Source organism: Polyodon spathula, chromosome 16 (assembly GCF_017654505.1).
Source record: "Polyodon spathula isolate WHYD16114869_AA chromosome 16, ASM1765450v1, whole genome shotgun sequence".
NCBI classification, from domain to species: Eukaryota; Metazoa; Chordata; class Actinopteri; order Acipenseriformes; family Polyodontidae; genus Polyodon; species Polyodon spathula.
This window is the reverse complement of record NC_054549.1, coordinates 34,890,255-34,915,659: the sequence shown is the minus strand read 5'-3', so window position 1 is coordinate 34,915,659 and position 25,405 is coordinate 34,890,255. Positions and strand designations below refer to the sequence as shown.

The following is a 25,405-nucleotide window of genomic DNA, read 5'->3' as shown; positions in this document are numbered from 1 at the left end:
CTTTTATATACTGTATTACAGAATGCATTTCAGGAATTTTATTAGAATAACAAACTAATCCTTCATGTGAAGCAAGACACATTACACAACAGTGTTTCATAGTTCAAGTTTTTCAGATATTTTGGACCTTCCCCTGTATGTGCTAAAGAAGTTTTGTTATTTCGGTTTGGTCCAGTACGATACAGGCCCCGCAGGTACATTCCAAATGGTGCTTGTTAAAACATTCCTATGCTGTTTCCAGTAATACAATGTATGCATTTATAAATACATTTCTTTAAGAATCAGATGGCATAGCATTCAAATGCATACAGCAAAGATGTAATTACCGTACACGTAGTTATTGAACCATGCTGTGTTAATGTAGCGTATGAAGGGTCCAAAGTGAAATGTAAATACCATTTACATCCAGTTCATCATTGGTGTACCCTGCATTTTGACAGATGCTATCAGCCTCTTATCTTCCAATCTGTGATAACAGCTCCAAGGGCAGCAGATTTGTATCTTAGCATCAGCACCTTGGTAACTATAGAGGGGTCACTGAACCAAAACAAACACTTCAACAGTCATACAAAATCCAATAGAATCTGTGCAACTCTAGACAAAAGTTTTGCATCACCCTATAGAATTAACTAATTTTCCTTCGTAAAGTTGAATGAAACCTGCTGAATAGTGATATGTTAATATATTATTTTAAATGAAGTTTCAATCCTAATATTCTAGTTGATGTCTAGTTTTTACTCTTTATGAGAGAAGACGACATGCTTTTAAAACAAATAAAATTGTTTTAATTGTTTTTTTCTTTACAAAATAAGTTTACTAAAATGATCCACAAAAGTATTTCCTATTACAAAACGAAAAAACAAAACTTGTTATGTACAATATTTTGTGAGATGTTTGCGGTGCAACGTAAGTGGTTGGCTTCACTGGTACCTATGTCAATAGAGCTAATGACACAACATTTTATCCCATTATGTAGCTTTCCAATGAAACCCGAGTTCCTGTGGGGGACATACAACAAGAGTTATGTTGCCAACAGTCTTTGACCCCAGAGGTATTAAAGCCAATCTTCTTTCATAAAAGTCTGACACATAATTGCAGAACAAACATGTTCCACCCATCCACTGGCTGCTGATGCTACAATCCTAGAAGTGTCTTCGCTTCTTCACTTTGTGCCATTAGAGTTTCACTGGCATATTTCTGCAGCAGCTCCATCTTCTTCCTTCTGACCAGGGCCTCTTCAATCTAGAATCGCAAACAATACATTTCAGAATACTGTTTTTTTAAAAGGCTGGAAACCGATCAACACTTTGGTACAAATATCTTACGTGGCTCCTCAAAAAAACATTTCTTAACCTTTTCTCAAATAATGAATACACGAAATGTACATACAACAATTAGCAAACCAACTTAAAGTCATGCATGTATACCCAAGACCAGCTGCTATGTTTGATATCTGTCTTAGACCTCAATAAAAGTCAGCAGTTAACGCAAGCCTAAATGTCTGCCCAAATTAAAAATTATATTGACACCAATTTCTTAAACTATTTTAGTACATATTCTGGACACAATACACGTCTATGAACCTAAAGCAAATTAATCCTTGGCTTGTGCAATGTGACTCTATTACTTACAGAGGGGAGGTTATATAGCTGATGAGCAAAACTAAAAGCCTTCGTACTCTCATGTGTGTCAACGTCTTTCATAGAAACACACTGAAGAATGTTCATCTTCACAATGTACCTTTATTAGTCTAAGTCTATTTGGTGAAAATAATTGCATATTTCTTGACTTAAAATACCAAAATAACTTGGATAAACAGGTTTAGTTTCCAGCCTATATAAATTTGCTACGATTTCAAAATTGTAAATCTTTCTCCAACAGGAAAGCAAAATTCTACCTATGCATATGCATTATTAGAGTCATAGTGAACATAACTACCTTCATTTTACACCTGTCTTTACTCATACACTCCTGTCCCTCCTACAGACAGTTCAGATTGCATCTGGCTAGAGTCTAATAAACTCTCTATTGTATACACACATTTTAACCAGGTATTGTGCAAGTATTATGCAGCTACGTGTGGATGCTCTGTATGTAGAGCACCAGCAAGTTCTTACCTCTTTCTGGGAGGGCACTGGGACATGCGCTATAAATTTCTGTGATCCTTCCTCGCCTTCCAGAGGTTCGCCAGTTTCTTCATCAGACTGCATAAACAAACAGATTTGGGTTATGAGAAATAACTATCATCTTCTGTGTCCCATATCATAAACATCAATAATACCACATTCACTATATACGTTTTTACACGCTGGTTTTGTTCATGAGTCTCAGGTAGACAGTACACATCCATGCTGCAAAACTATTTACTTGTAGTATTTATATTTTTAATGAGAGCATATGGTTCCACTTTGATGTGTAATGCTATGCAACAAAGACCTATTTTATGAGAACCAGCCTATTTCTGGTACACTTTTACAACAATGAATAACTGGTGGGTTTTTCCACAATTGCTTACAGTTCTGTAAAATACATATGTATTGCTTGCTAGAACCAAGTACCGAGTAGGTGAACGGGTTTCCAGTTTGCTACACTGTAATGTTACATAGAAAGCAGATAGTTTCAATAAAAAAGGAGACCATGAACCACTGCACTTGCAATATTACATGTCTTGCTTATATAAAATGCTTTGACTACTTTTGAAGAGGGGACAGTTACCTAATCAGCGATACTAAGGTGTTTTGCTGGTGTTAAATATCTGATCCACCTGTTGGTCATTCTTAGAAAAGTAATACGTTTTGGGGGTACCACTGCACTTGGCAAACGTTTTTTTTAAGAATATATCTGAAGAACAGAGATGAGCTATTCAAGGATACCATAGTTTTCAGTAGACAAGCTGTCAGAGTTGAGTAAACCAGTTTTATAACATTTTGGTAAACGAGGGCATATACGTTGCGACTCATCCCAGTGGTCAACGTAGACAGGTATGCGTTTTCATAGTGGCCTTTCATGCAGGTTTGACTGTAGTAGTGTACTGCAGGCTGTGCATTTACCATATCCTCTTGAACCGCGTAAATATATTCTTCCTCCTCCACTTCCTCCTTGTCCCCTGCTTCTTCCCCGGCCAGGCGAGCCTCCTTCTCTGCCTTCCATCTCTCCACAGCCTCAGCTAAGACTGAAACAAGACTCAACGCTTAAAGTTCCAGTGCAAATAGTATTCCAGCAATATGAGGCTGTGTGGGACTGCTGCTGCAATGATGTTACACCAGCAAAACAATCACCCGTGCTTCTAATAATGACAATCTGATTTTAAATCTGTAATAAAAAGGTTAAACGAAACTTTTGCTGTCTACTACTGAACATTAATAACTATAATGTTTTTGTTTTATTTTTATAAATTATATCTGTTCACTTTTTCACAGCATTATGTTATGTATTTAAAATATACATTAAAGAATACATTTTAAAAAAAATTAAAAAACTCAACACCCCTCAAAACCAAACAAGCCCCAAAAATACACCTGAGTAGTAATTTATAAACGCAGTCCATCTGACTGTGGTCATGTGTTAAAGCACAAGACAGCATCTCAAGCGTGATTGCAATTAATATACACGATTTTATTAGACTAGATAATGATGGGTAATGCTCTGCATTTCCTCATGCATCCTAGTAATTAAATGCTGCAAGCCAGTGATTAAGCTGAACTGTATGAGACTGAAACAGTTGTGCAGTCAATAGCTAATGAATATTGTCACATGGTTGTCTTTGAAATGGCTGAATGAACTTAGAAGAACAAGCAGTACAAAAATATATTCTGATTGATACACATTGGGCTTCTATTTACATTCAACTGAAGTTACCACTGTTTGTGAATTGAAGTATTTACTCCTCGAAGTTTTGCAATGAGCCTCTGAAATAAAAACTATTCTCTTGCATGAGACAAGTTAACTGATGCTGAACAAATGACCTAGTCAAATATCTATCAAGAACCTGTTTGGCTCTCATAATATAACCTATATTTTGCCATTTTTCCTACACAATAACTGATCAGCTTCTGATCCCTGGACTCAAGTCCTGTCAGGTTAGTCTGTTACCTGACCAGTATGAGGTTGTTCCAGCTGTTTTTGTCCCTAAACCTGCAGTATCCTCTTCAATGCCCTGCTACCTGTATGCCCCCATCCAAGAACAGGAATCGAACAGCGCTCACATGACAGGATTTAGCAGGGTGTGTCATTTCAATCTTTCTAACTTGGGTCCTGTGCATATAGCTGCACATGGACAGAATTAAAGGATGATCTTGAACATTTCTGTTGGTTCTAAACTTTACAAGACCTGAAAATACTACGGGCATATACCTTGTTTCTCATATTCCTGTTCCAAAGGCACTAAAACACCATCATCTTCATCTCTGTAGCCATAATATTCTGCATCAATATCTTTCATAAGCTCTCCACGAGTCTTCCTTGGAGGAGGGAGTGCTAGATGAAAAGAAAAGAAAATGAATCTTGCTTCAGTCAGTATGCAACACAAAAAATATATACTCAGCTTTGGGTTGGCTGGAGGTTTAATATGGCTTTGTTACAGGATAGTGTCATGGCCCGGATGTTACCGGCATGGAAGACAGACTCAGACACAGAAAAGCTGCAGTGAAGCGCTAATGCCCACGTTTACTCAACAAAAACATTGAACATTAAACAGAACAAAACACATTAACAAAATAAAACAGCACGGTACGGACGTAAATACAGCACAGCATGGAACACAGAACACAAACCTTCCCCTTCACAACCAACATTAAATCTATCCTTTCCTCTCCCGAACACCCTTGATCACCCTTTAAATACACCTGTGGCTGGAGCCTAATTAATCATTTAATTATGTATTCAATTGACGCTCCAGCCACATCCCCATGTGTTTTTGCAAGGAGGATTTCAACCAACTCCCTGCCACACAGTATTCCCGCCTCCCTATCCCGACTTAGTTCAAATATAAATACCTGTTGATAAATATATACCTAGTAATTTGCCCATTTTTTTAAAATTACATTGTTAGTTTTAAAAAAAAAATGTAAAAATTGTGACCTGTTTCCGTTGTCAATTTTCAAATATCATGCTCTTGGTATATTCACAAAAATAAAAAATGACTGCATCCCGACTAATATGTACAGAGCCTTTTCTGTTATTATCACAAACCGAAAGACCGAAAGAACATTTCTGAGATTAAAAAAGCAATTACACAGTTTAAATGGAAAATTGCTAATAGGTTCTGTGTGACCAACATCCCAGTCATTTACTGTATAGTTAACATAGCTATAATCTTTGCTAATTAAGCTTGAGTTTGGCACAGCTTTGGAGCGGACGTCTGTCCTTTAAATGTACTTACGCTCTTTCTCAAAGAGCTCCCGAACCCCTGGTAGATCTCTGGCAGCACCAAAGTATTTGTAGCCTCTGTTTCCTGGCACCTCTTTCCCTTCATGATCCAGCATCCTAGGTCCAACTCTCTGGGAAGGGGAAAAAAATGACAGAATTTCAGTTTGCTCTTACAGAGAACTGAAGCGACACAGCAGGATCAGCACTAAAGGTACCAGCTTATAGGGCTGTATACACTTACATTAGTGTCTGGTAATTTACACAGTAGCAAAATACACCGGTTTACGAAAAAAAAAAAAAAAAATTAAATCAATTAAGTCATTTTGCATTAGCGCTGTACACGTGGGTGACATTGCTGAAGGGCTTGATCATGGCGGATAAACGGCTAGACCAGATACACCACGGATTACTGTACAACAGCTTTGATAGCCGTATCACTGGAAGCATGATGCCAAACAAAGTCAAGAAAGTTACACATCTAACAATTGATAGGAAAATTATTTTGCAGTTTAAATATGGATGGAAAACAAGGTGTTTTATAAATCTGAGAGGGTCACGTGTGTATTTGAAACAGAATTCTTCTACTTCAGAAAGCAACTTACTGCATAATCAGGACCTCCCAGCTCCTTAATCCGAATTTCCCAATGTCCCTTCTCTCGGAGAAGCTTATTGATTTCATCGTTAACGTCCCGTATCTTAAACTCCCCCAAGCCGGCTAGTAAATGAAAAGGATGCTTTGATTATTAATGAGCCAGGATATAGGGCCAATTATTATATATATATATATATAAAATAAACGATCAAATTCCTTACCATTTTGAATCTGTGCAACCTTTTTAGAAATTTCACTGATTATCTAAAAAAAAAAAAAAAAAAAAAAAAAAAAAAAGATTTCACAGTTAAATATACATGCATGCGACCTAGCTTCAATATTTTAACCATAAACAAAATAATTCAAGAGAATGACTTAACACAAAAAAAATCATACAAGACCAAGCCTGTGGCTTTTAATGTTTCAAAAGAAATAAAACATACAATTTAATTGATATGGATTTAAGATGTAGCCCACTTAAAAACATGGTCCTGTTTCAATCCCATTAATGTCATTATCAGTGACAGGTGAAGTTACATCAGCTTAGTGAAAAAACAGTACTGTCAATTTAAAGTTACAGACCTTCTAAACTAAATTTCCGACTCCTAACAAACACTGCCTTATCTTCTTACCTGTCTTCTCCATCTTTCTGCTTTCGGTAACTCGTTGCATTCTGAAGCAAGAAAAGGCCTCCTCTCCTGTTGGATTGAACACATTTAAAGTGAATGATTTGGGTACAGCGAGAAGGATTTAGTTATGCAAGTTAACATCATAAAGTCAATAACACTGATGCCCTTTATATTTACACATATTTAGCATAGTTATTTGACGTTTTTTAAGTATTGTAAACAGAACTGAATTATTGGTAAGAATCATCATTTTTAGATGGCCTCAATGTCATGATTTTTGCCACTACATTAATAATGTTTCTAGGAATTTTCCACTCACCTTAACTTTTCCATCTTCGAGTTGAGCCTGGCGAAATCTCGCTAGGGCTGTCCTGCATGACAAAAACAACATTAGGCAGGGAGAAAAATATCTGCATTTTATAACAACATAAAACTGCACTTCCAGGCAGCAACATAGTCTGCACATTTAAATAAAAAGTAAACTTGGCACATGATTAAACAAAACATCTAATTAAAATAAATAATAATAATAATATTTGAAAATACTACGATAACTCTTACTCTTTGTTAGAAAATTACAAGACATGCATATCAGTGTATTAGCAACATAATGCAAATCCCCAGTCAATTTTCAAAATAGGTAAAAGTCACCACAGGTTAAAAGACTATACTTACATCGCCTTTTCAGCATTTCGAGCCTATTGTTATAAAAAAAAAAAAAAAAAACAGAAGTTTATTTCATCATGACTATACACCACCTTGTTCTATCATAAATTCTGTTAAGGGTTTAGTGTGGTCACATTTTTGCTCTGCTTCAAACATAATTGTACCCACTGTAATATGTGAAATTAATTTACAACAAAATTTTAGCTAATTTGTTTAAATCCCCCCCCCCCCCCCCCCCCCTTGGAATATAATTCAAATTAGTTTGTGAAATCCCATGACCCGTGCCAGCTTTGAACAGTGGTGCAAATCAGAAGGCTGGTTTCTAGTGCATATTACATATTATCTGGCATATCACAACAGGGATCCACTTTCATTTTCAGGCAAATGCAGGAGGAAAGTTTAGTGAATCTTTAATTCATTGAAAATTATGTCTCAAAATGTGTAAAAAGATGTTATCTGTTTTATAATCACGTGACACACCAAGAGTATTTGTATTTAGGAAAGTGGTATTTGAGTACGTTAACGTTTCAGGGCAGTTGTATGTGACTGTGAATTTGTGAAGGACTGTACATCAAACTCAAAGTGTGCTTAGTTACAGCTACAGTAAATGCCACAATATTTCCTATAAGAAAGCATCGAGACCAAACTAATACATGTAAATAATGAAAACACAGTTTTAACAACGTACCATATTCGCTATTCAACGCACAGCACAGCGAATCCTGCGACGCTTCTTCCAAGTTCCCCACGCTGAATGAAAACAGGAAGGGCTTGTTACAAGGGTCAGGGTTGAGAGTTCGCACAGAGTGTTTCGAAGTACGGTAACAGCAGCAGGTAAACATTTGTAGAGATTGTTAAGAAGGATTGAGAAATTATTTACCGGGTTAATATATGTGTTAGGAAGCGGTAAGGAATTATTCACGTAGTTAGTATGTGTTTTGTGTTATTGTAACAGAACTATGCAATTGCTTGGAAGAGTTGTTTTAGGTGTTTGAAGTGTATCTCGACTCTGTAGTACCAATTCGAGTAGTTGTACACCATAGGCTGTAAATGTATTTTTTCATGTATGCACGTAAGTTAATAACTGTTTTAATTAACATAACATGTTTGTGTTTGCAAAATGTAAGATTACTGTATGTTTTGGATATTTCTCTTTTTTTAGAAAAGACGTTATTTAGTCAAAAATAATCATACAAAATGCGAAATGTATACACATTGCTGATCTGTTGAAGATGTAGCTTCATTTAATGTAATAGTTTTGTCAAATAAGATAACAAAAATGAACTAGAAACACGTGAATGACTTAAACCATGTGTATCCGAGTTCTTAGCAAATGGTTCCTTTGATTCAGAGGTGAAGGCTGCAATGGGTGTGAAAAAAGCTCAGTTATAACGGATAGTCTTTGTTGAAACAGGTACAGTGAAAATAGTAGCAGTATAGGTGCGGGGGGTTAAATGGTATACCTCCTTTTTTTTTTCTTTTTTTTTTAAGAAAAGCTAATGTGAGAAATACTGATTTATAAAAAAAAAAAAAAAAAAAAAAAAAAAAAGTTCTAATGAATTGTAGAACACATTGAGCCAATGTGTGGCAGGAACGCGCCTTATTGTGTGTCGGTGATTTTAAAGAGAATTTTATCTTCCCAAGGCTTCGTCAAGACCCAAAGATAAAAACGGTAGTCCAATAAAACTGCATTTCACGTGCGATGCTTGCAGTTCAAATCATAACTGTCGGTAAAGTATTGTATTGGAAATGCTAGAGCACAGCATGAATATTGCGCAGCCGCTGCATTGAGTTGTGAGGTAGTGGTGCTGTCATTAATATTCAGACATTATATGCGAGATGACTGCAGGTCGCTGTTTTAAAAGTAACTGACCCGGTATAAAAAATGCAAACTGACTGAGATCAGTGGCTGCTTCTGTTTTGGCTGAAAGGAGCAGACACAGTTGCATTATATTGGTTTCTATTATTTAATTTGCATTTTTTGTTTGTTTGTTTGAATTTTTTTTTTTTTTTTTCTTTAAAAAAAAAACACAAGTGTCATTTTCAGAAATGACCAGATTCTCTGTGAAAGGAACAAAGAGCAGTTGTTCGCTTTCTCACTTCACCTGGAGCAAACCCTGTTCTGTTCACAGTGGACAGAGAAGATGAAGTGCTATAATACTTTTTGATAATTACATTTTATTGTATGTATTTTCATGATGAGTGATTTTTTTAACACCTATCATACATATAAACAACTTTGCATGAAGTAACAACAATGTATACTTTTAAATTGGCCTGTTGAAATAAATTGTTTCCTTAAATCTAGAAATCTTCATTATTATATATTTATTGTGATTCAAATGACCGGTCCAGAATGGTATGGTATGGCATTGTATTGTATGACATGACTTTGATCACTTTTTTTTAAATTACCATTTGTATTTTATGTAATAATAATAATAATAATAATAATAATAATAATAATAATAATATGTGTGTTAGGGCTTTAAACTTGCACTAGCCTTGATTCCAGTCCTGGGTTTCAGAATTTCCCTTGTTTTGGTCATTTGTTAAAATGAGCCAGTTGTAGTAGTTGAACAAGCCCCTGGTAAATCTGCTCTGAACTGATCGCACTTCACAGCATGAATAAATCACTGCTGTGTCTGTAGTTTTACATGCAGCTAGAGTGGAACAATTTATTAAACATTCAACTCTGAATCGTTAAAAATACATTTTAAAAAAAATACTTAACTGTGGGTAGTTCACAAACACAGGACTTGGTTTGACTTGCAAGCCATGTCTTTTTTTTTTTTTTTAACATACCATGCTCCTGTAAAGTGCCTTGTCAGCACCAGGTGGCGCTTATTTTCAAGTTGAGAGCTAAAACAAGCACACACACATTTGAAAATGACACTTGAAACGAAAGAAAGTTTAGATCATTTTTAGTAGAAACCTGTTTTCCTGATGGTCCTTACACATTTTAGGGGAATCAGTACTATTTTGGTTTACTTGAAATGTTGAAATTAAAAGCAGGTAAAGTATATCAATTAATATTAGCAAAAACAATACTTTGCTATACTTACATAGGAAACAAATTCTGTGTTAAGAGGTGGGTGTTCAGATCTCTGCTCATGTATAGTTGTTATTAAGCAAACTAGATAGCAAGATAATCGTACTGTCAGTTTCAATCTTTATTATGCATACCTTTTCTAAATGCAATTTTGTACTGCTGGATTTATTCTTAGTGCTTTCTAGGACAGTAATTCCGTTTGGAAGTGAGAAATACTGTAAACAACTGGTGTACTCAAAAGAGGATGTCGCAGCACACTGGTCATGTCACTCAAGTTAGCACAGTCTTCCAAAAAGTGGGACTTACAATGTACTTGATCACTCCAAAAAAGGGTTATTTTGTGGTAGTTAATATTCTAGGCATGTGTACAACTATGGCCAAAAGTTTAGAATCACCCTATAGAATGAACTAATTTAGCTTTTTAAAGTTGAATGAGACCTACTGAATAATGTTACGTTAACATATTAAATTACATACCACTTTGTTTCCCATATACTTAATGAAAAACTGACAAAATTTGTGACATTTAACAAAGCTGTCTACCCTGTTCTTACAAGAAATGACAGACATTGTTAAGCAGTGGGCTGCACACTGTGTGTTTCATTTTTATCAAGCCCTGCAGTAGGAAATCCGTACCCCTCTGACAGGTGGCCAGCCATTCTTGGAGCGCTCGTTTTAGACTTCAGCCTCGGCTGGAAATTGATCTCACAACCACAGCTAGAGCCAGTTGTTTCAGACTCTTTAAGCCACCTCCTGCTTGTTTAAATCATATATGCTTCCACTAAAATAAAGTTATACCTCTAGAATTATCCATTTAGAAAATGTATTCAGCGTAATAACAATTTACCTGTTACATAAGGCAAGGGCATTTCTTTTAAAACAAAAATGAAAGACACTTGTCTTAGGTATGTACTGTACATACTGATTGCTGCACACTGCTGATGAATGTATTCGGAGCTTCTCAAAGGTGGAGTGCTGTTGAGTGATTGCCCCTGTGCTAAGGTTGCTGATGCAACTCTCTGCCCTTCAAGGAAGAATCAAATTATGTGTCATCCTCTTGCAGTCGCTGAAAGCAGCGTACACGTGATAAGGGGGCGATGACAGTGTTTTTATTTACCTTAGATAGCGTTTCAGGATGTGCAATGCTAATCAGAAACTTTACAAATGAAAATTTGGAAAAATAAAATGTCAGCAATGTAATGAAAATTGATTTTGAGGATTAGCAAGTAAGAAAAAAAACAAACCAAAAAAACAATTGTCTACAAGAAATGCTAGATACAGAGGCTATTGTGACAATTTCATAAAAAAGGATCTGAGAAAGCTATTTTTCAATTGGCAGTCATGGTTAAACAATGGGATAAGTCTTCTGCTCATTCCAACTCCTCCCAGTACCTTCCTTTGCAGGCACCATTCTCCCCTCTTGTGACTGTGACCTGCACTAACCACATTACCCAATTGGCTCAGTCTGGATTTAAAGATTTAATTTCTTAATTTGTATAATTGTAATGCCCGCAAAAGGTGCTGGATTGCCAACATAGGTTACTGAAATCCTTGCTTTTTATCCACAGAGCAGGTCTAGTGCAAACACCAGCAACGTCAGCATCCTGCATTGCCTGACCAGCAACCTGCAATCACCCTCTTCAGTAATACCATGTGAGGGAACAGGTCAGTCTTTGCCCATCCAACCTTTGGCCTCTCTTTCTGTGAATTTTGCTGAACTGGCTTTCTGAAATTGGCCATTTTTAAAAACTATTTTAAAAATACACTACCTAGAACATTTGAAACATTTTTGGTCAGTGCATACTTCATAATATATTGGACATATGACAATGCCATTTTTAAATTGCACTTTGGTTTTGCCTAAGTGCAATTTTGGCTCTTGGTTTCTTTGCTGTTTTATTCCACTAGACTCCAAGTGGTCTTGGTGACTGGCCACACACAATGCAATCTTATTAACAAGAAGAGTTTGCACTTTTAAGAAGACAATAACCCAAATACTAGCAACATCTTCCACCTGTGACCCCCCACTGTACAAGCTTATCCATTTTCATTAGAGACGCGTTGGCTGTCCTTGTATCTCATTGCTCGTAGAGAATGCTGTCCTTTATTATTGCCAGTTCGGTGAAGCTGCAGGATGGCATGTCCTTTGTCACAGGTTCTACAGCCCGCTGACTAACTCAATGGCTGTTGACAGTGCTGTTTGTAGACACAGCCAGGATTCAAATTCCCAGTATTCAGCAGAGAAACCCTATCCATAGCTCTCCTGGGGGAGATGGTGGTAGCCACGTTTTAAATGAACTGTCATTTCAACAGTAGGAGCATTTGACATGTAGAGGAATATTTAAAAAGACACTGTGGCCCATAACTGTGTTTCACCAGAAAGCAGACATTGTAAACTGGCCAGGTTGTTCACAGTTCTGTGCATTTTCCAAAGATGGAGACACTGGGTATTTGGCAGCACATGTTCTCATCCTGAACCACTCAGATTAAGTTATTACACATACTGAATGTAGCTCAATAGTGACCTACAGTTTTACAGTACTGACACCTGATCTAAGGTATTGCAAGCTGTATTTTGGGAACTGCTTACCTTGTTATGATATACTATTTTACATGCTGAGAAAGTCGGTCACAGTGACACTGACACCTGTAATGTGATATCTGTGACATATCTTGTTAATTTTGTGTGTGTGCTTGTTTGTATTTATATTCAATGTCAGGATCATGACTGCTTGTATGGGTATGGTGAGAGGTGATTATAGACTATTTGGATGCTAGTCCCGCCTGTTAAGGGGAGAAGGAGAAGCCACCACCTTCTGAAAAGAGGAAATTATCTGACGAAGCCACATCCTTCCCCCCCAACAAGGGCATTGCCTGCATTAAGGTGGAAGTTATGGAGGTGAAGGGTAGGGTTACAACTGGATTGCAACGGCAACGCCCTGGTAAGTTTATCTGAGATTTATACAACGTACGAGGAAGTGATCTAATGAGGCAATTATTCAATAACCCTAGATGGGAGCGCCATGATTCAAGAATCCCTCGACCAAATTTCTGCTTAAGCTTCTAATTTAATTTTCAGTGATACGGATTTACAACACCAGAACCTAATTCACTTTGTGTGCTGGTCAGATTCAACACAAGTGCTAAAGGTAAAGGCCCCAGCCCTCTACACTGTTTAGGCTCCTTTTCTGAAGTTTCTTTAATTAATGCCCAACAAACAAACTGCAAAAAGGAATCATCATGAAATTCCACACCAAGCTCCAGCCACACTGAGCTTCACTGGTTTCCAGTCCTACTTGCGGGGGAAAAATTCTCAGAAGCAACAAACCTGATTACACTGCAGCAATTATTGATACCGAAGTATGAATAATTGATTTGCATTTTGTTTTCGTCACAGTGGCAGCCTTTTGTATCTGCTAGTAAAACAGAAAGTGATGAAACGCCAGGGACTGGCTTCGTACACAGACAATACCTTTCCGTAAGAGTGAATGGGAGATCTGTCTACCCTCAAGGTCACCTGAGGTTGCATCGTACACACAGTGAGGCTGGAGAAGAGGATGAGACATGAGCCACAAGCACCCCGTTCACAGGGCCGGAACCATAATTCCAATCTCCATTTTGTATGACACACAGTGAACTGTGATACCAGGTCTATGTTTAGTCTTTCTCAATTCAATTAGACAGACACAGGAGAAGAGCAATTGTTTTACAGTGTAAAACCCTCTGTAAAAACCTTCACCATAAACCGTTTCTCCAATTCCTCAACCAAGATAGTTCCAACCAGTACAGGGGGTGCACCAGACTTTCTGACCATCCTGGCAGAATTGGACTTGATAAAAGAAAGATGCAGCTTATTTATTTCATGGGCACTTGTACTGAACTGAGCATTGGCAACTTTTGAATACATAGTACATACCAGATGTCATCTCAGCCCATTCACACAGATGTACAGGCAGCAGACGTTTCTCATTTTTGTCTACTGTTAATTGCTGAGAAATAAAAAAGGGGTGCTGGTAAAGTGTTGTTTGATCATTGCAAACCTTAATGCGTTGATTACTTTAATAGCTGGGAGCCCCGTTAACTTTGTTAATACATCCTCAATAGAGCCCTCAGGATCCAATCAGAGCGTTTACTAGCACAGCCAAATCAAGGTTAATTGTGTAGACTTTGCAGGTCTAATTAAATGAGGAGAAAAACAGGCGCTCTTGATCAGCTGGCACTTGAGATAATGCCTGCAACCTGCTGCTTTTTCCTTTGTCATCGCTGCACAAACTTGGCAGGCACAGCGGTTTTCAAGTGCTTTGAAATTCTGGTGAGACGCTCATTTGAATAACTGATAAAAGTCCCTACAGGTAAACAAAATATGCATGCCTCCAAATCCATTGGGCCTCCAAATCCACTGGGTCGCTCCATAGGAAATCCACAAAATCTTCTTATGAAGTAAAACATATATCCTTAATCCATTAAAATGCAAATCATCAACAAAAAAAAAAGCTCAAAGTTGATCTGTTATTGAACCAGGAGGTATTTGGGATATGCAACAGATTGCTTGCGTGTTGGTTCAGACTTTTTGATATAAAAATAAAGTTACCACTGGTGTACCAATGGTTCACATGATTATAGCTTCCCTTGCACTACCCCTCAGTATAGAACCTGCATTCTCATCTCGTGATACTGATCATATTTTACATGAAACACCTACACAGCTGATATTTTCCTTTTCAAATTCAACACCCTTTGCAAACATGTCAAACATTTAAAAAAAAAAAACTAGAACACTACGGCTGAAGCACGTGATACATTAGACTATGTACAGAAGATTTAGAATTATTTAGTCTTTATGATCTAAACTTATAATCATCTCTTCAACACTCTTACATTCAGAACAATGGAACAATTTGTGCCACTAGCTTACTTTGGGCAGGGTGCTGCTGGTTTGTTATCACAAGAGCACACAGACTTTGGAATCGCTTCCGTCTTGTTTGGCTTGTCTCCGAGACTGAGCACTAATGTGGCTGCTCATGTGATCCGGGTTGTTTCCGAGCTGCTCGCTCAAGGTCCGCACCAGCACCTTGGTGTTCTCCATCTCCTCGCTCTGATCTCTCACCCCCCTGGTCTCTGCCAGCTGATCCGTCAGGTTGACAATATCCACAGGTTTCTTATTCTTGTCTTCCTCCAGATAATCAATTCTTTTCTGCAAGTGGCCGACGATCCTGTTCACCTCTTGAAGCTGAAATGGACAACACACAACACAAAATCAGTCGGACTGATTTTCTTCCTAGGAAAGTGTGCTAGAAAACGTAGATCTAGTTCAGTGATAACAAACCACAGGTTTGGTTTGCAATTCTATTAAATACTATCTCAAAATGATTAACTTGGTTAACTGCATGAATGAGACTTACCTGAATGGCCAGTTGTTGTGATGAATATTTTTGCTCCTCCAATTGTTCCACCTTTGACTTGCACTCAGTAAGCACTTCAATTAGAGTACTATTAGCTGCTTCAGTTTCCAGCTCCCTGATTCTGTGGACATGGTCCTCGTCTTTCAGTTTCACAGAGTTCAGCTCTGATTGCAGCTCCCGTATCCTCACTTTGGAGTCATTCAGCTCAGCGCACAGTATGTTTATTTCAGTCTGGTGAGAAGCATGCTTTAGCTTGAGAGCCTGCAATTCCCCAAGAGAATCACAATCCAGCCTACAATCTGTAGAATTTGTAATGTGACAAAAGTTGTCCTCACCCACTTTCTCGATTAATGGGCAATGCTCCTCTACAGCCTTGCTCCCTCCCTTAGAGTCTGATGCAACAATTTGTTCCCATCTTCCCTCCTCTAGCAGTGCACTCACTGAAGTCCCATGGTCTTCCTCACCTCCAGGAGTGATATGATCAGAGTGAGCACTATCAGTGTTTGTATAGGCGTGATCTGCAGGTAAAACACCTCCATTATCACCAAGGAGAGCTCCTAAATATGCTTGCATTGAGTCATCCATGCTTGCCAGATAGTTCTCCTCTTCCTCTTCCTCTTGAGGAGCAGTGACTTCTCTATCAGCAGCTTTCTCTTTGATCTTGGCAGCCCCATCTCCTGGGCATCTTTCAATTGTAGACACTTCCTCTTTCCCATCCATTTCATCCAACTCTTTAATAGACTCCAGAGGAGATACATAGTAAATCACGTCACTCATACTGTCTGGGAGATGGTCTTTATTTTCTAAAGTGTCTTCTTCACCCAGCTCCTGTGTGATCACTGCCTCCTGTCTCTTGCTGGAAGTGTTTTCAGAGCCAATGCAATCATTCTCCTCAGTATCTTCATCTGTCACAGCCTGTTCTCCACATTTTAGATGCTTTTCTACATCTTCAAAATGCATGCTGTTATGGACTGTAACCACATTAAGAGCACTCATCTTGTAGAACGCTTTGAAAAGAGTCACAGTTAGATATATTCAGTATAAACAGATATGGTAGTTTTACAATACCTAAAAATGTATACAATTTTAAACAAATACTTTCTGCAATTAAAGAATAACTTAAGAGGATTTTGATTTTTTTTTTTTTTTAATTTAGGATTCACTGAAAATCTGTCACAGTGGTCAAGAATGTCATTTCTCTAGTCAGCCTACGCATATTAAGGAAAAAGGGTTTCTGATAAACTGCAAATATATTTAAAAATACTATTTTCTATAGTAATACTTTATTTTTTATTGTATTACACTCCTAAAAACATAAACCACATTACAGTATTTAGATGTCTCTTTATGCTGACAAATACAGTACTGTGCAATGTTAAAAGACATTGTTTTAATGCATATAAAAAAGCTGCCTTGTCATGGTTTTGTTAGTTTTATAAAAACTAAGAAAAATCCCCGAAAAGATCCTGCCGCCTTACCTCCAGTGTTTTTTATTCTACCACCCGTGATCTCCCACAGCCCTCCAGATCTGACTCTTCCCAGGAGTCTATCAGCTATTCAGCCCTTCTCTCCTTCACTGATGAAAACCTCCGCCTTTGTTAAAGGATACCAGGTGATCAAGGATCCAGTTACATTGTATGAACTGCAGCCAGTGATTCATCACCATCACACTCAAATCATACCTAGTTTTTTTCAGCACTATAATGAACTACCCAAGTGTCCAAAATAAAAGTTAGTGTGCACTTCACAGCAATTTGTTGTTGATTACTGTAAAGTTAAGAAGCGGTTATGATCGTAACAGTATCCCGTATTCATTATTAGAAATGGGCTGGTAACACTTGAAAGCAGTATTGTTTTTTTTTTTTTTTTTTTTTTTACAGATTCACCATCACCTGCTTGATAACAAAACACTAAATAAAAAAATAGCGTGGAACAGAATTCACACAAGATCGACCCAGGAGCTAGCTGGCATAGTGTTTCTCGTTTCTTTTACTTCTGGAGACCAGGGTTTGAATACAAAAGTTTGAAGTGTTTTTGAAATATCACTAAATCATATTCAGATATCTCACTGTGACTTCCTGTCTATTTAATTTTACGATATCTGGAAATTACTTGCTTTTCATTTAGATACCTGTAAATAATTTTAAGATACTCAAAAAAAAAAAAAAAAAAAAAAAAAACATTAGCGGTATCTCCGAGTATTTCACAATATCTTAAAATGCAATTTGAGATATGTCAATGATAATTTGGCTTGCCATAAATACTGCTTTACAGAGGTATCGGTTTCACTTACGGGAACAACATGACCGGTATACTGTGGAAAGCATTTTGCTATGGTAGAGCCCTTTGAAAAATGTGTTTTAAGGCAGCGTTTTTTCCATTAGGTATCTAAATACTCAGAAAACCTTTAAAATATCTCAGATCAAATAAAAACTCTAGACTTTATTAAAGAAGTATGACTAATTAGGTACGGTGTTTTACAAAATATCAGGCATCTCTGTAGAAGCGGCTGCAAACTGGAAGAGTATTACCTTACCTTATTGTTCTTTATCGAGAACAAGAAATACTGACCTGCAAAACCAACGGACCAGACAGTCTATTCTCTTTATTACACAAATAGAACTCATTTTTCAACAAAATAGAAACACACTATCCCTGAAATGCAAATATTGTATCGAAGATAATTAAAGATGAACAATAACATGAAATGGGATACTGTTCTGTATAGTCTACATGTATACAACAACAAACTACCAGCATTTGATATGGTTTTAAAAATAATTACTGCAGACTGGGTTGTGGAAACTTGCAGTACTTATTTATGGTGACTAATTTTATACTGTGTGTAATCAGTATGAACTTCAGTGCTGAACCTGATCCTACAGATGAGAGAATGCATCGGCTAATGCAACATTAGTTGGAATGGCATTTGGACCTCCTTTGCCTCATTCGTATTTATATTTGTGGACTTTACTGTAACACAAGAACAGCATGTTTCAGGAATCTCAATTAGCACTAATGTTGGACTAACTTACCTACCTAAACTAGTCCAAGATCACTGCCAGTCAGGTTCTGAAACCACCTGCATAACCCAAAGCATATTACACTAGTGGTAAAAGAATACTCTAGTTATGCCGTACTCATGTATTGAAATGAACTAGTTATATTATACAGGGTGATTAGAGAGTAAGTTTACCACATTAATGATATGGTACGTACTTACTTTCTAATCGCCCTGTATACAGAAAAGCATATTTGACTTTAGGAGTAATAACTTACCATCTGTACTGTTTACTGACTGAATACAAGGGTTTTTTTTTTAGCAAGCACTAGGTGACAATTTAGTGTACTTTAAGCTTTAATTTATAAAATGGATTGTCAATTGAATGAACAGGAAACACATGCGCCTGTTAATAAATGCTGTCGAACTAGCACGCAAATGTACTCTGTTTTCACCCAGTATCCGAGCATATCCACAAGCCTGCCTAGGCTTTATTCCACAACCACCACACAGACTGTATATAAACTTATGGATTTGTTTTTAAATTTAAATAAACACTTTAGCAAATTACAAAAATGTAAACTGACATTTCTTTTTTACCAACAGTTTTCACTTAAGTGTAGTTTTCCACAGCAGACATTTCTGCATTCCAACTATTTGAAGTTATCCAAAGGAAAATGTGCCACACAAGACACTGTTGTATGTTAACTTTCCATTATTTTAAGTAACTTTATTTACTTCATTTCAATAATTCATCACAAAGATGACAAACACGCATTTTTTTTGTGTGATGCAGTACTGTGCTCATTCACAAAACCACCAAAAAAAACCTCAAAAAAAAAACCACACGTTAGTCTTTCTCCCCTTTCTCCTCCAGCTTTATTGATAGTTTAAAATTACATTTCTATGTTATAGGACTTCAGTTGCATTTACCTTCCGACTTAAAACTGAGTACAAGCAAATGATATTTTTTACAGTAGTCTAATTGATATATTGTACAAAAATAACATTTTGATTTCTGTGAAAACACGTTCTTACTCAAGTAACTTCAAATGCTGCTTTCTGTTCTTGAAGTTTTTTTTTTGTTTTTCTCCCAGGGTTTACTCATCTAAACTACTTTGAAAATTGTGACCGAAACCATGACCTAATCTGTGGCTCCAACACCGACGAGGTCGCTGCGAGCGGCTTGCTTTTATAAAAGAATGTATCCTGATTTTTTTCTCCTGAAATTAAACAGGTTATTTATAACTTACTTCATATTCAGTTAGCTCCCACTTAGCTGTGTACTGCTTATAGGGCCCGAAACTGATGTAACTCATGTTGTGAACTGCTTCAGAGGTCAAACATTCCAAGGCCAAACATTTACTTTTCCACAAAAAAAATTAAATCATATGTGGAAGTTCTCAGAAACTTCCAAGATTTATTTTTTTTCCCCCCTCACACAGGATCACTTCCAATAACTCGGAGAGGGTTTTTATCTGACATCTCTTTACACTCATGAATCCCTATTTCACCAGTGGCATGGAAAGGGGGATCGTTAACAAAGCATTATACATAACACCTCTACCAAACTAAACATAAACATTTTGTATTAAATGCAGAAAGTCGATTTTTTTTCCACCCCTTTCCTCATTTTACATGTCAAGTAAAGCTCACTGGCCTGGGACTAGCCTCTATCTGCCAACCTTGGACCAGTGAAGAGGATTCAGAGAAAATAATACAACCATCAATCAGAAAAAGGAGGGGCGACAAAGGAAAAGGATTAAGCTGTAGCCTCGATGGTGCATTCTCTTGCCAGGTGCCCAGACTCGCCACAGCGGTAGCAGTTGACTTCACTTGTCTTGCTGCAGTTGATGGCAACGTGACCGGTTTCACCACATCTAACAAGAGAAATCACAATTAATCAGAAATTCCTTATGGTCAGTTAAACTGAAAATGCATTTTAAATAATTTACCTTTAAAAATGTTATTTAAAAATTATACATATATATATTCAAAACAAAAATAACACTTATTACCATAGGCCAACTCAGATGCTTACTTTGGGTGCTGACTTGTACCAAATTCCATAGGCACGGTGAAAGGACTTGTCCTAGAGTCAAAGCATGTCAAGCTAGGATTCGTAATTATCTTTTAGAGAAAGACGACTACCCCCTCAATCTCCAAGAAAAAAAATGTTAAAAAAAAAAAAAAAAAAAAGAGAACACCCATGTTGTTTTGGTCAGATATTGTCTAGCCGTGACAAATATTCTGTTGTATGCAAAAATGTATGTCAGATTGATCTTGGATGCATTCAAAAATCAAGTGGACCTTGATTTTCCAACTGTAAAATGGTCAGAGTCCCATGAAAATGTGTACTGTGCAGCTATTTGACGTTGTGTTTTACATCACCTTTGTGCCTCAAGGGAATGGTTAATTCTTGGCGAACAATCTTATTATTTAAAACAATTCATACACCAAGGTACTCCTACAAAACACTACAATATAAAAAAAGGACCTCTCCACTTCCTAGGAGGTGCATCAATGGTCTACTTTCACTTTCGAGTGAAAAAAGGTAGAGAATACCAGTGAAGATAACTTAAAAGTTGTTCAATTCAGCACCAAAGAATAGCTATTGATGGGAAGTCTATTTGCTAATATGCAGGTTGTAACAGTATGCTAGGATTCGGGAGATTTGACACCATGGGTTTACATGTAGGTCGAAAAACCTCCAACAGCAAACTATGTAATAAAAGCCATTTGGCCTTAAGGGATCAACTCTTTATACAAAAATTGTTTTATGATGTTCAAGCCAGGTTCTCTCCCCACCTGGACAAACCTTCTCCTTAATATATTATTGCCTCTACATTAGAAGTAATTTTGTAATGTGCTTAGTATACAAAGCAGTCAAGTCATGTTGAGAAGATCTACTTTATTAAAGACACATTGTATTCAAAAAACACTTTTCAAAGCAAATTACAACAATTGAGATCACTGCAAGGCACTATCTCTTCCTGTATTAAAGCATCACTTTAATACTGCTTTACTGCAGTCTTAGCAAATGGTATTCCCATTTACCTGTAGCACTTCACTTTGGTGCAGTCTTTCTGGATGTGCCCAAACTCTCCACAAGAATAGCATTTCTGCTCATCTGCATGGTCGCAGTCACGGGCCAGATGCCCTGGTTTGCCGCAGTTGTAGCATAACTGCTCCCGCTCCTTCTTGGGCTCCTTGCAATCCTTGGCAATGTGACCACCTTTGCCACAGTTGTAGCAAGCTTAAAAAAAGGAAGAAAGTCTTAAAATGAGACACAAGTTATTATATTAACTATACTACCCAGTATATCCACCACTGAAGTCTACATAGCGACACAAGAACAAACATTTATTTTAACATTGGTTGGGTATGTTTCTGCTGTGGAGTTAAAACAGCAGGTACCTACCATCCTCCTGAAGTTCACAGTCCTTAGCAACATGGCCTGATTCTCCACAGCGATAACAGATGTCTAAAAGGGGGGGGGGGGGGGGGGGGGGGGGGTCAGTTTATGCACAACTATCCTGACAGTGATCTATACAATGTGTTTTGGCTGTTGGCTATTTTACTCTATTTGGATCTTCAGCAAGGAATAAACATTTAGTAAACTACCTTTGGTGTCTTCAGTTTTAGATATTGGGTGCCAGCCAAGTCCCCCCAGATTACCTCTTGCAGAACTGTATCCAGCTCTTCCGCGGCTCCTACCCCCACGACCGCCACGTCCTCCACCACCGCCACCTCCAGTGGGGCATTCACGGGCCCAGTGGCCTGTGCGGCCACACTTGAAGCATTCGTTGCTGCTCATTTCCACAGTATGTGAGCTGAAAACTAAACATAAGACATTCAATGAGATTTAGCACAATGACCATGCTGAAAGATTAAATAAATAAATAAACACAGACAATATGAATGCAACCAGCAAAGTAGTAAATACAAGCTGCGGGTTTCTGTATGTTAATTCTGGGGCATGTGGGAACAAAAAAGAAATTGAATTGCATTAAGACAATATAAAGCTAATCTTCATACTATCCTGGGGTTCTTTGGGTAACATTTGTTTCCATCAACATTTTTTCAGAATGACAAAAGGCATTTGTCTACTACAACCACAGGGCTTTTATTTTTTTAGAAACTTTGGGTAATAAGTCAAGATACTCATTACTGCACCTGTTTCTCAAATCAGTCAGTTCAACAGCTGTTTTTTCTATTCTGCAATCAAGACCAAAAGTGGACAGCTTTTAGATCACAAAAGGGTCTTAGTACCTTTGTTTGGCTTTATCAGAACCCCCCCCCCCGGAAAAAAACAAACTATAAACTACAATGTAGTAATTTTCTAGTGTTTAGGATGTATACATTAATATTATCAAACACAGCAAAACAGATGCACATTTCACAAATATCAGTAAATGTCAGCTAACATCGCGCTGTTAAAGTTACTATGAATTAAGATGTGTGCATTTAAGAAACTACTTAAAGATAAGCATTCATGATATGATATACAAATTCAGGTCGAAACTAAAACGGTTTGATTCATTCCTTGATTTGATGTAGAACGTTGTAGGCCATTCTAGGCCCATTTACTGTCAATGTAAGAAAACTAACACATGTATTAAAATGTGCCTTAATTTTCATGAGAATATTCAATTCGCGTGAAGATTATACATCAAGAGATTCACCAAGTTGAAATATCATACATTACAGTATTTACACATGGTAAGATTCAGCCCTGCTTCTGTAGTAGTACTAAGATCACCAGTGTCCGCTAATAAAATGTGTTTCTAGACATTCACGCCGAACAAAATGATACCTTTAAAAATAAAATAATAATAATAAAAAATGTACATTTGACACTGCAGGAAATGCTAAAGTTAAAACCTCGATAGTTTAATCTCACCGATTACTTTCACGTGCGAACTGTGAGATCGCGACGAGACGCATGGTCAACACACTTTGGTAAAAATACGCCTTATTGTTTAGATTTACTTGGTATTCAGTTATGTTTGTGAAAATGAAACACCTCGATTAGTGCTCGTTTGTCCAGTTAAACCAGCCCCACGCCGTGTTACTGCAGCTAGTTCACTGGAATAGTAAATGCGCCGCCCACCCACGCCCGGGCCTCACAGAGTAAAATAACTCAACCTTCCCAATAAGCCACGGACATTCAAATTCGCTTTTAAGCCTACCTTAGCGTAAAAATAAATCAAAACCCAATATAAATATCGATTACTGGAATACAAAACTTTAAACGAAGCTTTGTAATCGGTTAAATTAACCGTGTTTCCCGCGCGGAGCCTGACGCAGCAGGCCAAAGTGCGCCGTCGGAAATTTTACCTGTTTACCTTCTAATTTTTGCTCGGTTTCAACTCAGTTGTTTTGGCTTGTTTCTCACTCGAGAGGTGCCACAATTAATGCGACGCAAAAACACAGCTGTAAAACCGCATTTTTTTCGTATGCTGGCCTTTGGTTTCACTTACCTTTGCTACGTGACTCGCCGCTGTTTATTTTCCGTTCCTCCTCTCCCCTGCGCCACACGCGGTTTGCACACGGTCCTCCTGCGCGCCCCTCCCCCACCCAGGCTGCCTCTGCACACGGCTCGATGCTTCTCAGGTACCAATGGCAAGCGAGTGTTGCAAACCACAAAGGAGTCCAATGAGAGGCGGCCAATTCCCTGCCTAAACTAGCCCATGTGTGGAACCAAGTGGGACTGTTTCTAAGGTAATCGTTGGTGCATGGGATAAGGAATTAAATGCTGGGTTTACATTAAACCAAATAAAGAATACGTTCTTTCCCGTAGTCTGTAAGAGCAAAGTAGTAGTTTACAAAACAGATTTTCTGTACATTATTGTGTATTTGACTTTAAACGTTGTAAATAACGGTCACGGAGAAACTGCCGAAGTACAGGTTCTGTAAGTGCAGTGCATTATCAAACAGCTCTTAAATCAGCAGTATATGAACATAAAACTTAACCTTTGCTCTGATTAGATTTCAAGGTTACGTATTATACCGCAGGCACAAACGAGTGTGATGTCTTTACATATCTTTCAAAAATCAATTTGAACTACACAACGTGGCAAGACCATCTCAGGAAGAAAAAACGAAATGCATCAAAAGGTTTCTAGGCAAGCAGCTTGATTACGCAGGACCAGTACTATATAGATGTCAGACTAATTTGGTGGATTTCCACCCTTACACTTATTGTTTGTATTAACTTCAGTAAAGAAAAAAAAAAAACATATCATTCCTCTTATATTTTAGGAATTGTTTAGGCTTTCTAGGATGGAAATATGACTCCTATTGCACAGCAGTCTCACCCATTCCAGGTTTTACTACCAGCTTGATTAGCCACAGTGTATCGTTAACAAGCTCAGGTGTGTCTTATTAAACGCCTAGTAAAACCAGGAGTTGATCAGACTGCTATGCAATGGGAGTCTTTATTTCCATCCTTGCATTTTGTTGGAAATGCCTCCATTTGCACTAATCCAAACAAGATGGATGTGCCCTGATTGGTCTATAGCTCTGTATCTGGGGTACATTTTAAAGCAAGTAAAAAGATTCACTGTGAGTGGCGAATAAATCAGCTTTCTGTACCCTACATTGTATCATATCCCAGAGGAAAATTACACTTCAAAGCACTTCAAGGCAGACGATGAGCTAGAAAGGGATACATCTCAAAGTTAAAAGTGAGGG

At 37.6% G+C, this 25,405-nt stretch overlaps 3 protein-coding genes and 2 long non-coding RNA genes across 7 annotated transcripts; 2 read left to right on the top strand and 3 right to left on the bottom strand.

Moving 5' to 3' along the window:
* Positions 1 to 44: 44 nt before the first annotated feature.
* LOC121328437 (pre-mRNA-splicing factor ISY1 homolog) lies at positions 45 to 8,015 on the bottom strand. The gene is made up of 11 exons (XM_041273095.1): positions 7,943 to 8,015; positions 7,264 to 7,286; positions 6,908 to 6,959; positions 6,592 to 6,657; positions 6,181 to 6,223; positions 5,970 to 6,082; positions 5,381 to 5,498; positions 4,354 to 4,476; positions 3,051 to 3,172; positions 2,118 to 2,204; positions 45 to 1,242 (listed from the first exon to the last, which is right to left on the bottom strand). Exons 1-11 carry the CDS (start codon positions 7,943 to 7,945, stop codon positions 1,135 to 1,137), a joined length of 858 nt encoding a protein of 285 aa, XP_041129029.1. The 5' UTR covers positions 7,946 to 8,015; the 3' UTR covers positions 45 to 1,134.
* Positions 8,016 to 8,040: 25 nt separating this feature from the next.
* Positions 8,041 to 14,658, top strand: LOC121328800. Of its 2 annotated transcripts, none has more exons than XR_005951719.1 (3): positions 8,041 to 8,088; positions 11,875 to 11,971; positions 13,027 to 14,658. It is a non-coding gene; the product is annotated as an uncharacterized LOC121328800 (long non-coding RNA). The 2 variants fall into 2 exon arrangements; XR_005951718.1 differs by lacking the exon at positions 8,041 to 8,088 and having other exon boundaries at positions 10,807 to 11,971; positions 13,027 to 13,248; positions 13,704 to 14,658.
* A 70-nt stretch (positions 14,659 to 14,728) lies between these two features.
* On the bottom strand, positions 14,729 to 17,228 carry LOC121328797 (coiled-coil domain-containing protein 150-like). Its single transcript, XM_041273867.1, has 2 exons — positions 15,709 to 17,228; positions 14,729 to 15,536 (listed from the first exon to the last, which is right to left on the bottom strand). Exons 1-2 carry the CDS (start codon positions 16,702 to 16,704, stop codon positions 15,249 to 15,251), a joined length of 1,284 nt encoding a protein of 427 aa, XP_041129801.1. The 5' UTR covers positions 16,705 to 17,228; the 3' UTR covers positions 14,729 to 15,248.
* LOC121328801 lies at positions 16,148 to 19,652 on the top strand. Its single transcript, XR_005951720.1, has 2 exons — positions 16,148 to 16,232; positions 17,227 to 19,652. It is a non-coding gene; the product is annotated as an uncharacterized LOC121328801 (long non-coding RNA).
* Positions 19,570 to 24,302, bottom strand: LOC121328798 (cellular nucleic acid-binding protein). 2 transcript variants are annotated; one of them, XM_041273869.1, is made up of 6 exons: positions 24,193 to 24,253; positions 22,886 to 22,927; positions 22,388 to 22,549; positions 22,131 to 22,193; positions 21,767 to 21,965; positions 19,570 to 20,589 (listed from the first exon to the last, which is right to left on the bottom strand). In XM_041273869.1, the coding sequence occupies exons 3-6, from the start codon at positions 22,524 to 22,526 to the stop codon at positions 20,472 to 20,474; spliced, it is 519 nt and encodes a 172-aa protein (XP_041129803.1). In that variant the 5' UTR covers positions 22,527 to 22,549; positions 22,886 to 22,927; positions 24,193 to 24,253; the 3' UTR covers positions 19,570 to 20,471. The 2 variants fall into 2 exon arrangements, with proteins under 2 accessions (XP_041129803.1, XP_041129802.1); XM_041273868.1 differs by lacking the exon at positions 22,886 to 22,927 and having other exon boundaries at positions 24,193 to 24,302.
* Between the last annotated feature and the right edge of the window lie 1,103 nt (positions 24,303 to 25,405).